The sequence below is a fragment of the Brassica napus genome, chromosome C5 (assembly GCF_020379485.1).
Source record: "Brassica napus cultivar Da-Ae chromosome C5, Da-Ae, whole genome shotgun sequence".
Taxonomy (NCBI): Eukaryota; Viridiplantae; Streptophyta; class Magnoliopsida; order Brassicales; family Brassicaceae; genus Brassica; species Brassica napus.
The window spans coordinates 15956882-15971030 of record NC_063448.1 but is presented as its reverse complement, the minus strand read 5'-3'; the positions used below and the strand labels follow the sequence as shown (position 1 = coordinate 15971030).

Here is a 14149-nt window from a genome sequence, read left to right as displayed (position 1 = left end):
TGACTGGATTAGCCATCCAGGTCTTTAAAAATTGATGCACATATTGCAAAAGGCACAAAGAGTTATCCCATAAAATCTCACGTTGTGTAGAATGTACACAAGGGAAACTCATTAGGCTCTATTGTCCCAAGTACCACGTGATTATAATATGTCCATGAGGGGGAGTGAGGACAAACTGTGATCCATGAACATACTACAAATCCGTGTGACATGGTCTATGACCATAGTAAGACTTGGCCGAATTCTTTATACTACAAAGACCACTACCTAATGCTTGGGGACACAAGGATTTACATGTGTAAGGTTAATATGCATCAAGCCATATAAGTGAGCATAGATAATCCCATCTCAGAATGAATACGGGTCATAAACCAGACATATACGATCCTAAGAGATTTTGAATAAACCACCACATACATATGTGCCATCTAGGATGGAACCTCAGAAGAGGATGAGAAAAAGATTGGGAATATATGTTGGATGGGAACATGTCTTTCTCTCATGTTTTTTAAGAGACCTTGTGCCAAATATAGGTGATCAAATTATGGCCAGGTACACGGATCGCATGACTGATGAATCCGACTATCCAACATCAGGGGGAGAAAGAAATAAGCTGGTAAAAGAGAATAAGAGAAATAGAATGGTATTTACCATCATTGTCTTGGCAAGATCCTCGGACTAGAAAATATGATTTAAGACGTCCAAAGAATGTGATCAAATGATACAAAAACTAGCAAAACTAGATGCCAGACACATTGACCCGAAAAGAAAAGAATGACTAAGTCATACCATCTTAGCACCACGAATTTGATGTCCTAATAGACACAATCAAGTTGCTACAGTGTCTATACAAGATAGACCAATAAGTTCCAAAAGATGAGAAACCTCGGAAAGAAATGAAAGGTGCATAGAATGATACAAATCTGATTTCAAAGGAAACCAGTCCAGATAGAGAGATAAGGATGGCCAGCTAAACATCTAAAGTACCAAACCATGTAGTTTGGGACGCCAAACTGCAAGGTAGTAAAGGTCCTGGATAATAAGATCTCAAATCTATTAGATCATGTCTGGAACACTATAGAACTACATAAGAGTGTTAACACCAATGATGTATTTACATATAAGAGAGCTCATAAAAGAAAGCAGCACTTGAGTTTAAAGATATAAAGCGAGGATCATGAACCCACGTAAGAGTACTCATAAAGAATAAAGATCAAATTAAAAGAAAAAGTGAGGTTTAAAGAGTTTAAAGAAGAGATGGGCGTATTGGCCAAATATATAGAAACGCCATTTGATGATATAGACCAGTGGATAAATGGGTCTTGTGAGGGGGAAAAAATCGTGAGATATGGAACGTGACCAAGTAGTCAAGAGGTCGTTCACATTAGTACTTACAGCATTCAAAGAATGGCTTGTTACATAAGGATACTCATAGAGACCAAAGGAACAGATTATAAGGAAATATGCTCCTATGTGGTGGATGCTACTACACAAACTCGAAATTGATGAAGTCTAGAAACAAAAGAAAAAATGATGTATTAAGCAGTATATTGATCACTGGATAAAGAAAATAAAGGTACCAGAAAGATGAGAAAAGAACCTCCCAAAGAACAGCATTGTTCCTAAGCTGTTCATGGACTGAAGCAAAAACAGCTGCATTGAATATGATAAGACTAAGTAAAACTTAGTGAAGGAGTTCGATAAAGAACAATCCAAATCAGTCCATATATTCTTATAAAAGAAATCCTTGTGTTTATAATAAATCAGCACTGCAAGTAGGTCATGAGATGCCATCAAAGAAAGTATGGACTGCGATGTTTTTCAAGTAATAAGATTATAGTATGAGACTGCAATGTAAGCACAAGCCATTATGTTTATATCAGTGGATAAAAGGAAACCATAATGGTCCAAGAGAGTGACCAGAAGTATGTCTGGTCGAGGTCAAATGGATATGGCATTGCTGAAGGCAAGAAAGATCGATAACCATGTATAAAGGTCCTTGAGTGTATTTGACTGCAGATCCATAGTTTGATGAGATTATAAAACTCATTGCAGCAATGATTATTATTGATATGATCTTAGACACTCATGGGGTATGGACGAGTATAGACAAGGTCTATAACTCAACATGGATCGACCAATGAAGAAAGATCGGCTGTAATGGATAAGCCATTAGCACATACGGGTGATGTATGTCCGAATGGACGAAGGCATGTCCGTGAGAAGCCAAGTGATTCGTATGTGTTTGGGTCAATGACTCAATATATATATTAAAGTGTCCACAGTATGGCAAAGCCATGTGACTAGAGGATCCGTGGGACATGAGAGGACTTGCGAGTAAAGTTTGATCGCAAATTAGAGGTCCATCCGAGTACTGGTCGAATGCCATCCGTCCGACCAGGACATAGAGTGGTCAGCTGCAAAGATGCACGTCTTGACCATGTCTTAATGAAGTTCCAGAAGATATGAGAGTTACAAGATAACTCAACTTACAATTCGGCAAGAGCTATTCCTACATCAACGTTCAAGAAGCTCAAAGGACTACAAGTTCAGTCATATGATATGTCAGCCGACTTCTTCACCATGTCTACACCAACCACACGTCCATGAAATTTATCTATCAGTTTGGGACATGCCAATTAAAGGACCAGTTCAAGACTTGGCGCCCATGAAGCTAAACTATCAAATTGTCCATGCGCCAACTTGAAGAACATACACGGGGGTACAAGTCAGGGGGAGTTCATGTGTTGTACTCTTTTTCCTTATCCATAATTTTGTCCCACTGGGTTTTCATGGAAAGGTTTTAATGAGGTAACATTAAGCATGTTACAAGCCCTGAACCGGATGTGTCGATCAAGGGGGAGTGTTATAAACCAAGTGGTGATCGACCCATATCAGGCCCAAACCGTCCGGCCCATCAGCTATCCATCCGGCCTATTCGCTAATGACTTAGGTGAATGAGAGTTTACATTTATCTATACTTGATGTTTATCCTTTTCCATATGTATTTAGGATAAGTACTATTTCTTATTCCTATTAGGAATATGATTTCATTTTTCTCTTATGACGGTCTAAATAAGACGGTCTAATACTTGTATAAATATAGACCTCTGGTCATGAGTAATAATAGGCTTACACAACATCTCTTTTATAACATAAACATAATATAATTAAATCTAGAGGGAGTATTTATCTTGTGTCAATATACTTGATGTTTCCAAAAATCAATGCAAAAAGTAGCGATATAAGACTTTATTTGCCAAGGGCTCTATCTCCTCTCTTTTAGAGAGAGGATTTTCTCTCTATTTTCCTTGTTCCTAAAATTAATCTTTCACAAGGAGTAGAGATAAGAGAGTTTTCCAGATCGGAAGAGTTTTCCGGCGACGCACCTTCTCCTTCGGTGGTTGGCCGGCTTTGTCTCCGGCGTTGCATCGTAACTCCCGATGGTCGTCTGGCTTTTGTCTCCGGCGTCTTTGCCTTCTTCTCCGGAGATGGCGGCTGGCTTTTGACTCCGTGTCACACCTTTGTCTGGTGTTGTCGACGGCTCTCCTCCGGATTCTTCCGGGCTTGATGTATCTTCGCTTCTAGTGGTTCCCTGACTCAATCAACTCTCTTTCTTCACTTTCAACTGCTCTTTCCTTCCCTGAATTGGATTATTTCATCTTCGGGCTTATTCGTATCAATAAAGATGACGGGTTTTCTCCAAGGAAAGTCGAAGGTTTTAGATCGATTGAAGATGATTGTTTTTTTATGATGAAGCGTAGATCTGGTGGACGTTTTGGGTTTCAATGAAGATCGTTCAGGTTGAGCCTTTTCTTCGTCGATTTATCTTCGCTGACGGCGAGATTCCGGCGCTCCGCCTCTGTGTTTCCGGCGGTGGAAAGTGGAGCTTCATTCTGACGCGTGGGCATGGTCGCTCGGCGGCTTTACACGTGGACGGTGATGTGTCATTTCCTCCTCAACGGTTTCTGCTTGTGGGCTTGGTCCTTAAGCGTTATGTAATATGGGCCTGTTTGTTGGGCTTCTGTTGGACTCTTGTTGTAAAGGTGTTGGGCTTGGCCTCTGTTGGGCTTTGTCCCATTTAATAAAATTTAGTGAGAAAAAAAAAAGATTTTATTTGCCCTTCAGTTATTATTTCAAAGTGGAATAATTCTAGTGTGAGTGTCTTACGAGAGGTGATAATTAATTAATGGAGAATGGTATAAGGGCATGATTAACCATGGTCTCTTAGCTGGGGTTTTTAACTTATGATTTGACATTTTTTTTTGTTTTTTTGTTTTTTACATTTTTCAGCTAAGAGACGGCTATTATATTTCTTATTTAAGAGACCGTTATTAACTTTTCTTAGTTAAAATCTAAAAAAAACTAAAAACTGCTCTTACTCGATGCTAAGAATCCCAGATAAGAGATTGAGATTAATGATGTTCTAAAAGATATTGTATTAGGTACCTTAATATGTGTGAAAATCATATAACGTCAAATATATAAAAAACAGAGGGTGTATGGTTTATGCGTTTTACTGTAGCATACGTTGAATGCTAACATCATAATTAAACATAACATAGTATAATTAATATAATTGTTTAGATCGACACCTTCATAAATACTCGGCCGGTTTTATTAGTTATATAAAACGTGTTGCAGATCACGTTTTGTCACCAATATGTGTATGTTCGACAACACAAATTCATCACTAATTTTAAAACTTAAACTAGTTATATTCATTCTAAATGGTACTTAAATTACTATGATAGTTTTGTTATGTCCCTTAGCAATATAAATAATATAAGCTTCTTACAAGTTCGTCATATATATTACAATGTAGGACTTGATGAATCATGAATGTTACGCTGAAGGCGATTGCTCTTCATTCATCTCGTGTTGCCGACTTCGAAAATTGGTTCATTCAATCGGTGAGTTTGTAGAACATAACAAATCCGCCCTTGGGTATTTAGTTTGTATCATTTGGTTTTTGAGATATTTTATTGTTTTTTCTGTCGTCTATAACCGACTTTTATTTGTAGAATCTTTTATAGACTCTGATATTGTGTTTACTAATGCTTGTTTTATGTAATATATAATTATATATACATCTAATATTTTAAAAACTAATATAAAAAGAAAATGATAGAAAGTGGGATAAGTATGTATAGAGTTGTGGAAGTTTCCTAATTCCAGTGGTTTAACCAATGATTCATTAATGGTTCTACACCAGAAGGTTTGAGTTTCAATTTTTAGAAAAAGCGAATTATGCAGAATATTGAAAAGACTGCTCGGGTGATGCAGCCAGTAATTCTACCTGTCTTATGAGGATTCACGTATAACTGTATCACCTGAGCCGTCCTATCGGATCCATGCTTGACGGTACTCCTTGTCTCATGCTGCAGATCTCTTGTATGTCGTTTCTCCATTAATTCACATAATTCCGCATTTTCCGGGAATTGAAACTCAGACCTCCTGCTGTAGAAACATTAATGAACTATTGGTTAAACCACTGGATAAGGGGCTTCCTTAGTTGCAATGTTTGTATTAGGTAGAGGGTTTAGGAATAAGGATACTGGGAAGTTGCTATGCACATTGCTTAAAATCGCTGTACATGTTCTCCTTTTTTTTTCGCACTCCCGTTTTTAAAATATAAATCTATAAGATTATATCTAATGATTGGTGCATACAAAAGGAAAAAAAAAAGAATGTGCCTTCCATCACAATTATACATCGATCTTTTATTCCCTTTCACGTTTGTTATTCTTGTTTGCAACATTCTTCTTTCCTATCTTCCATGCTTTTGTTTTTGTTGCGTGTATCTTTAATCGCACGCAAAACTTAATTTGGTTCATCCACGTACACATACACATACATGTTACCATTAAACTCATAACAAAATTCAATTATATATTAGCTAACCCACGGCGTAGTTCTAAATGCCATCGTAAATTATGCATGACACGTTCCAAACACACATTAAATATCTACGTTAAATAATATTAGTAAGTTTGAACTCCCAAGATAAATTATTTTCTTCTTTGAGTTAACTACCAAACTAGAACTTCCAGTTTTCCGTAATGCTCTATAACGATTCGATCGGTTCCACCAGAGGCAGACCCACGTTGGTTAAAGGGGTGTCACCTGACACATGTTAACGTTATATTGTAGAAAGTTTGTAACCTTTAATTGAAATCTACATAGCTCAATTGGTGTGTTTGCTCTCCTCCTGACCCCCCTTTAATTGTGACACCCGGTTCAATTCCCGCGTTTGCTATTTTTTTTCTTTTATTTTAGTTTTCATTTGGGCCAAGCCCAATTAGTGACACCCCTAAAAATCTATCTTGGGTCCGCCACTGAATTCCACCATAAGAGAAATTAATAAATGGTTCGAAATGTTAGTCTTATGTGAAATCTGCAAATTGCTGATCAAATATTAACCATGTGTGTAACACATTTTTGGATGGTTTAGAAAGAACCAAACTCATTCTTCCTTGCTAATTATAGATTTTGATTCTGATAGTAACCATTAAACTCAGTGCTGTCTCAAACTATTTGTAAGCCCTTTTCAGACTAATAATAATGATAATATATAAAAAGTAATGATATAATTTTAAAAGTTGATAGCTCCAACTAATATATGTTAAAAATTCTGTTTTGAAACTATAGACTATAAATTTTAAAATATAATTAAATGTTTAAAGATTTATGCTTAATTTATATCTATTCTAAAATACATTTTTATTTTTTTTTTAATTTGTGACTATGTTCGATAGCTCCACTTACATATTCAATTAGACGGCTATGTTTAAACTAATTTGAATGAAAATGAAAAAAAGAAACAAAATAATAGAAATAAAGACGGATATTTGTTCTTTATTATTTTCCCAAATTTAATTAAAATTTAAATTGTTATATAATTCTTTATACATTAAGAAGTGACTAAGAACTATGTCTAAATATATTTCTTGTAAAATAACGTAAATAAAAAAATGAAGAGGAATTCACTATTATCATTCATTATTTTGTTCACTATTTAGAGCTTTTGGTTTGTATGTTATTATGGCATTTGCTTATATGATACATATGATTATCTTTATTTTACCAGTAAAACAAAAATATTACCAAAAATATTATAAAATTCAATCCAATTTAAATAGATTGATCTAAGCAGTAACCAAATCGCAGTTGATAGGCTACTTTTGTAATACAAAAAAAAAATGATGGTGGTTCAACCAAAAGCCCAAAGAAAGAAATGGTAGGGTTTACAAGGTTACTTGAGCTTTTAGAAACCCTCGTATTGTTTTGGTCAAGAATCTAGTAATAATTAGATTCACAACATAACAATATATTTTATCTTTTCCTTTTGGATTAGTTTATTGTTGAAATCCGTGCTTATCTTGTTAAAAAATTTAGATTTCATATTCATAAATTAACAAATAAACTGCGATTCCCTTACTATCTTTTCTCGAATTCCTTTTTGAACACTATCGTGTCTTCTCTCTTTCATCTTTCAGAGAGAGAAAATATGGAACTGCTACCACATGACGTGGTAGAGTATATTTTAGAGAGACTTGATGCGAAAACCCTCCTCAAGTTCACGGCAGTATCGAAGCAATGGAAATCTAGTATCATCCAGTGCCGTTCTTTCCAAACAAGACAGATGCTCCATCGCAAGCAATCAGGAAAAACAGATGTTGTTTTGGTGTCCTTATACGATGGTTCTGGTAGTAATCCTAACATTGAAGCTCTGAGAACGTTGGTGGTGGGGTCAACAGTTTCTGTCAAGATCCCTACTAGTTGGGAAAACAAGTTTTACCAGGTTTGCAACTCTAGCTGTGACGGTCTGATATGCCTCTACTATCGTTATGATCCAAGTATTGTGGTCAATCCCACCACTCGTTGGCATCGAACTATCCCTCCATGCAACTATCAACTTGAGGCTTTTGATAGAATCAGACAATTGGTATCACGTTCTCCTGGATTTGGTAAAGACAAGATCAATGGGACATACAAACCAGTTTGGTTATACAATTCTGCTGAAGTAGGTCTGAAAAACAAAAGCATTACTACTTGTGAATAAGTTTTTGATTTTACCACAAACGCTTGGAGGTATATTGTCCCTGCTTCCCCCTATCTGATTTATCACAGCCAAGATCCTGTGCATTGTGATGGGTCACTTCATTGGTTCACTAAGGGTGATGAAACCAATATTTTGGCTTTGGATCTTCACACTGAAACTTTTCAAGTCATTCCTCGACCTCCCTTTCTCCACAGCTTGCTGCTGCTTATAGAGAGTATCATATGCAGTATTCATGATCGTTTGTGCGTGTCTGAGAGGATTTGGCCAGAGCAAGTGATATGGTCGTTTGATTCAGAAGACAAGACATGGAAGAAAATATATTCAATAGATCTCAAAACAACCCCTTATTGGCGTAGGAATAACATATGGAGGACATTCACACCACTATCAGTTTTGGGGAAGGACAAGTTACTGTTTTACGATGGTGAATCTTCGGATGGACCACTGGTAACACTTGATCTCAAAACTAAATATTATGACATAGCTTACAAATGTAATTTCAAAGCATACAAAGCTCTTTGTTATGTCCCGAGTTTAATCTCTATTTTGTAAACCTCTCGAACCATATTTGCTTTTAAGCCATTGTTAGTATAGGAACTGTTATGATCATATGTCGTCTCTGGCAAAGGTCCGCAAGGAGTTGAACATCTTTATGCCAGTTCTGAAACCCATTGAAGAGATCTTGATTTTTTTTTTTCAAGCAAGTGATTCATTAATTTTAGAAAAATGGCAAAGAGATACAAGATAGCATATGAGCTGTTTAAGAAAGCAAATACCTTTATCAAAGATCCTCAAAAAGAAGATATAAAAAAAAAGATCCTTAAATACAGAACTAGGTCTAATCTTATTAACCATTAATTCCTTTTCAGACCGTATTCTCTCAGGGAGAGGAGGAGAAACTCTGAACAATCGGTGAAAAAGAGTAAGCAACGATGGAGAGGAAACAAGACGAAACAGTGTTTCAACCTTCGCCAGGGCGAGCGACATCAAATGGGACCACCAACAGACCGAAGCCGAGACCTCATTCTTGCTCCAGAGGAAACACGGACCCATTGGTAGAATAAGATAATTATTTGAAAATTTATTTCTGGAAAATTGAATAACCTAAAGAACAAAAGAGAGAGATGGAGATTTCAAAGTCCAAGAGAGAGAAGGAGAGAGAATTATTTCCTTGGATCTTGAAAAATGTTATTGCAAAACATTATATGGAAGAATAGAATAACCAGAACAATCTTACTCAAGAAGTCAAACACACTTGGCTTATTAGGGAAGATACAATAAAATATATGACTGTTTTTACTGTAGCTCCGCGAATACTGTTCATACTTGCAAACCTTACTAGCATTCACCTTGGCAGACCTTGCTAGTTGTAAGCTTTTTTCTTTTATTTTAATATTCAACATTTTCTTCTTCATCTCAACACTCCCCCTCAATTTTGACTTTGGGAATCAGTTAAAACATTAATGTTCAAAATCCAGTGGGACAAAAACACACAAAGGAGAAAGAGTAGAAGTCTCCATGATAGGTAAGTCAGTGAGATGTGAGGTCTATGAGTCCAAGCTTTGAATGAATGAACTTACAGACTTTGGTACTTGCTGCCTTTCTGAAAATGTCAGCCAGCTGCTCCTCACTTCTAATGTAGCAAGGTGGGATGATATGTTGTTCCACTGCTTGTCTCACTTTGTGGCAATCAACTTGTATGTGTTTAGTCTTTTCACGGAACACACTGTTGGATGCTATATGAATGGCATCCTGGTTATCGCAGTGCATGGTAATAGGAGTTGTAGTCTATACCCAAGTCTCTTAGCAGGTTTCTGATCTAAATGAGCTCACTAGTGAGCTTCCTCATTACTCTATATTCTGCCTCAGCACTTGAGCATGATACTATCTTTTGCTTCTTGTTCTTCCAAGTGACTAAGTTGCCTCCAATAAAAGTGCAATACCCAGTAGTTGATCTCCTATCAACTCTATCTCCTACCCAATCTGCATCACAATATCCAGTGATTTCAGTGCTTCATTGCATGCCATCCAGACTCTTTGACCTGGTGCTTCTCGTAGATACCTCAAGATTCTTTCCACCATATTCCAGTGATGTATCTTGGGTTTTTGCATGTGTCGGCTGACTTGATTGACTACAAAACACACGTCTGATCTGGTTATGGTGAGGTAAATGAGCTTCCCAACCATTCTCCTATAGTGTTTGTCTTCAAACTCCCCCTCACGTAGCACTTTATAACCATCTTCAAGAGGAGTCTTTGCTACTCTTGATCCAAGCTCACCTGCCTCACTCAACAAATCAAGAGTGTACTTCCTTTGCGATAAGAATAATCTTTCTTTTGATCGACATATCTCAATCCCTAGGAAGTAATTTAACTCCCCCAAGTCTTTAATATCAAAGGATGCCATAAGGAAAGCTTTAGTCAAGATGATACATTCCTTGTCACTGCCAGTGATGAATAATATCATCAACATAAATCAGTATCACCACAATTTCTTGCTTGCTTGTGAACGTGAAGAGTGTATGATCAGCTTCTGATTTTACAAAACCTCTTCCATTGAGAGTTGTACTCAGTTTGTGATATCAAGCTCTTGGTGACTGTTTTAATCCATAGATTGTTTTCTTCAACCTTAGAACATTCCTTGGCTTAACCATATCTTCCATACCCGGAGGTGGCCTCATGTAAACCTCATCCTCCAGCTCTCCTTGAAGAAAAGCATTCTTCACATCCATCTGCCATAAATCTCATTCAAGGTTCACTGCCAAGGAGAGAAGAATCCTTATGGTGTGGAGTTTAGCTACTGGTGCAAAGGTATCCAGATAGTCTTCTCCATATACTTGAGTGTATCCTCTTGCAACCAGCCTTGTCTTCCTCCTTTATGGTTTTCCATTAACAAGATACTTGATGGTGAAGAGCAGACGGCTTGTAACAGCTTTCTTTTCTTTGGGAAGCTCAGTTTCATACCAAGTATCATTCTTGATCATGGCACCAACTTTCATCCCCAACTGATTCTCTTCATTCTCTATGCTCCATGGCTTCTTCATAAGTCTTTGGAACATACTCTTGATCCAGATTGCTGATGAAGACTACATGCTCTTGAGGATAACTCACAAAAGAATAGGTTGCTTGGATAGGGTGAGCCACTGCATTGCTGTTGAAGTACACTCTGCTGTCGACCCACTTGGATGGTTTCTTCACTCTTGTACTCCTTCTCAATGGTTGAATCTGCTGCTCTTTTACCACTGCCTCTTCATGTCCTTGATCTCCATTAAATTGATCTTCACTTGGCTGATCAGATTCAACTCCATCTTGATCATGTGTGGTTGCTGAATCATCTCTTTCTTGTGGCTATGATTCAGGTTCATTGTCCTCCTCAGGATCAGGATGGACTGTTTCCACAACTGGTGCTGCTTCTTCATTGTTTTCAGCAGCTGGTGGTGAAGGACAAGTCCTTGGTACTTCACTGCTCTAAGGCTGATTGATTCCTAGACTCTCCAGAATAATTCTTAAGTTGTTTGTCCTATCTGAAGGTCCTTATGAGAGATCTTGAAGGTTTTTCCAATTCTTCTCATCATAGTACCCTTTTGATTCCACAAACTTTACATCCCATGAGACAAGAACCCCTCTTGACTCTGGATCATAACACTTATACCCTTTTTGAGTTGGAGAGTAACCAATGAACATAGCCTTTGAACTTTTAGCATCAAGCTTGTTCCTCAGCTCCCGAGGTATCATCACAAAACAAAGGCACCCAAACACACGCAAGTGGTCCAAAGATGGCTTGGTCTTGTTTAGGACCTCAAATGGAGACAGATCGTTGAGGACTTTAGTTGGTGTCATATTCATCAGATAAGTAGCAGACATCACATCATCACTCCAAAATCTTTTTGGAACATTGGTGTGGAAAATCATTGATCTTGCTACCTCTATCAAGTGTCTATTCTTCTTCTCAGCAACTCCATTCTATTGAGGAGTGTAAGGACACCTTGTCTGGTGAGTAATCCCATGTTGAGCAAGATATTGATTGAATGCCTAACTTGTATATTCTCCACCATTATCTGACCTTAAAATTTTCAGCTTGGCATTGAAATGGTTGCAGATATGGGTCTGGGAATTTTTAAAAGCTTCTAACACCCTGTCTTTAGACTGAATCAGTGTCACCCAAGTGTATTTGGACTTCTCATCAATAAAGGTGACAAAGTATTTGTGGTTCTCTCTGGACACACACGGAGCAGTCCATACATCAGAGTGAAAAAGGTCAAAACATCTTTCATAGATGGTGCTAGACTGTGGGAAAACTGTTATACAATGCTTCCCCAATACGCAAGCTTCACAATCATCATTTTTGAAGACTGCACCTGGAAGTATCAGGTTTAGGGCTCTGGTATGAGGATGTCCCAACCTAGCATGCCATAATGTGCTATCAACTCCGCTGGATGTACTAGCCAAACAATGAGAATTAGATGGTCCGGACATACCTGTCTTCTGAAGATGATATAGTTCGTTGTGAACGTGCCCTTTTCCAATCACCTGGCCTGTCTTTAAGTCTTGAAATTCAACCTCATCTGGTCTGAAGACAACCTGACAACCAAGATCAACCGTAGCCTTTCTCACAGATAACAAGTTTGATGTAAACTGAGGCATATACAAGGCAGTTGATTCTCTATCAAACAACCTAAGGTTCCCTATCCCTTCTATCTTAACCTTATCATCATTTGCTATAAGAACATTCCATGAGGCATGCTGGACATCACTAATCAAATTCCTATCACTAATCATGTGATGGCTTGCTCCTGAATCTATAACGATATGTTTAGAATCAAGGGAGTGTGTACCAGCCTTCTAGGATGAGATAAAGGCTTTGATAAGGGAATGAAGGTCACTCATGGTTGTTGGACCATCAATGTTGGCTGCATTATCAATACTTCTCAACGTTCTTCTTTCATTTGAATCATCACTGAAAGATGAATACATGGTTTTTCCTTGAATCACTGGATGCTCAAACTCCTTGATTACATTCCTGGTTAGATTCAAGTCACTTTTTCTTGGCATATTGCGCTTCTTCTATTGTTCCTTAGTCTTTTTGTATTCTGGAACTAACACCATGTTTGAATTCTCCCAAAAGATAAAAGGATGAATCCAACAGATTTTGGAGATGATCTGAGAAAAGAATAGATTTATGAAAGCTTTTGTGAGGTTCATGAGCTTAAAGCTCTGATACAATGTTAGAATAAGATAATTATTTGAGAGTTTATTTCTGGAGAATGAAGAACTTGAAGAACGAGAGAGAGAGAGAGAGAGAGAGAGAGAGAGAGAGAGAGAGAGAGAGAGAGAGAGAGAGAGAGAGAGAGAGAGAGAGAGAGAGAGAGAGAGAGAGAGAGAGAGAGAGAGAGAGAGAGAGAGAGAGAGAGAGAGAGAGAGAGAGAGAGAGAGAGAGAGAGAGAGATGGAAATTTTTCCATTTCAAAGTGTAAGAGAGAGAAGGAGAGAGAATTATTTCTTTGTTTCTTGAAAAATGTTATTACAAAACATTATATGGAAGAGGAGAATAACCAGAACAATCTTACTCAAGAAACCAAACACACTTGGATTACTAGGGAAGATTCAATAAAATATATGATTGTTTTTTACTGTAGCTCCGCGAGTATTGTTCATACTGGCAACTCTTGTTAGCATTCACCTTTGCAGACCTTGGTGGTTATAAACTTATTCCTTTTATTTTAATACTCAACATTTTCTTTTTCATCTCAATACCCATGTAGTGGTTCGAGTCCACCGAAAAAGTTCGTCGGAGAAATACAATATACGTATTTTTATTTTTTATTTATACCATAAAATCTTAAATATTACCAAAATAGTACGTATAACGTATAACGTCTAATCTAAATGGATTTAGATTGAGCGGGACTGCAGTTGGTAGGCTAATGTTTTGTAACACAAAATAAAATGGTGGTGTTAGATCAAAGCCCAAAAGAAGGAAGTGTCAGGTTTTAAAAGATTACGTGAGTCCTAAGTAACTCTCGTATCTTTTTCTGAGTCAGGAATCTCATAATATTAGATTCACAGAATAACAATATCTTTTGTTG

At 37.3% G+C, this 14149-nt stretch overlaps 1 protein-coding gene and 1 pseudogene across 1 annotated transcript; one reads left to right on the top strand and one right to left on the bottom strand.

Annotated features, from left to right (window-relative positions):
• The first annotated feature begins 6327 nt into the window (after positions 1-6327).
• On the top strand, positions 6328-11232 carry LOC106400288 (annotated as a pseudogene).
• Positions 10040-11108, bottom strand: LOC125587110 (uncharacterized mitochondrial protein AtMg00810-like). The gene is made up of 2 exons (XM_048757257.1): positions 10966-11108; positions 10040-10508 (listed from the first exon to the last, which is right to left on the bottom strand). The coding sequence occupies exons 1-2, from the start codon at positions 11106-11108 to the stop codon at positions 10040-10042; spliced, it is 612 nt and encodes a 203-aa protein (XP_048613214.1).
• Positions 11233-14149: the final 2917 nt, after the last annotated feature.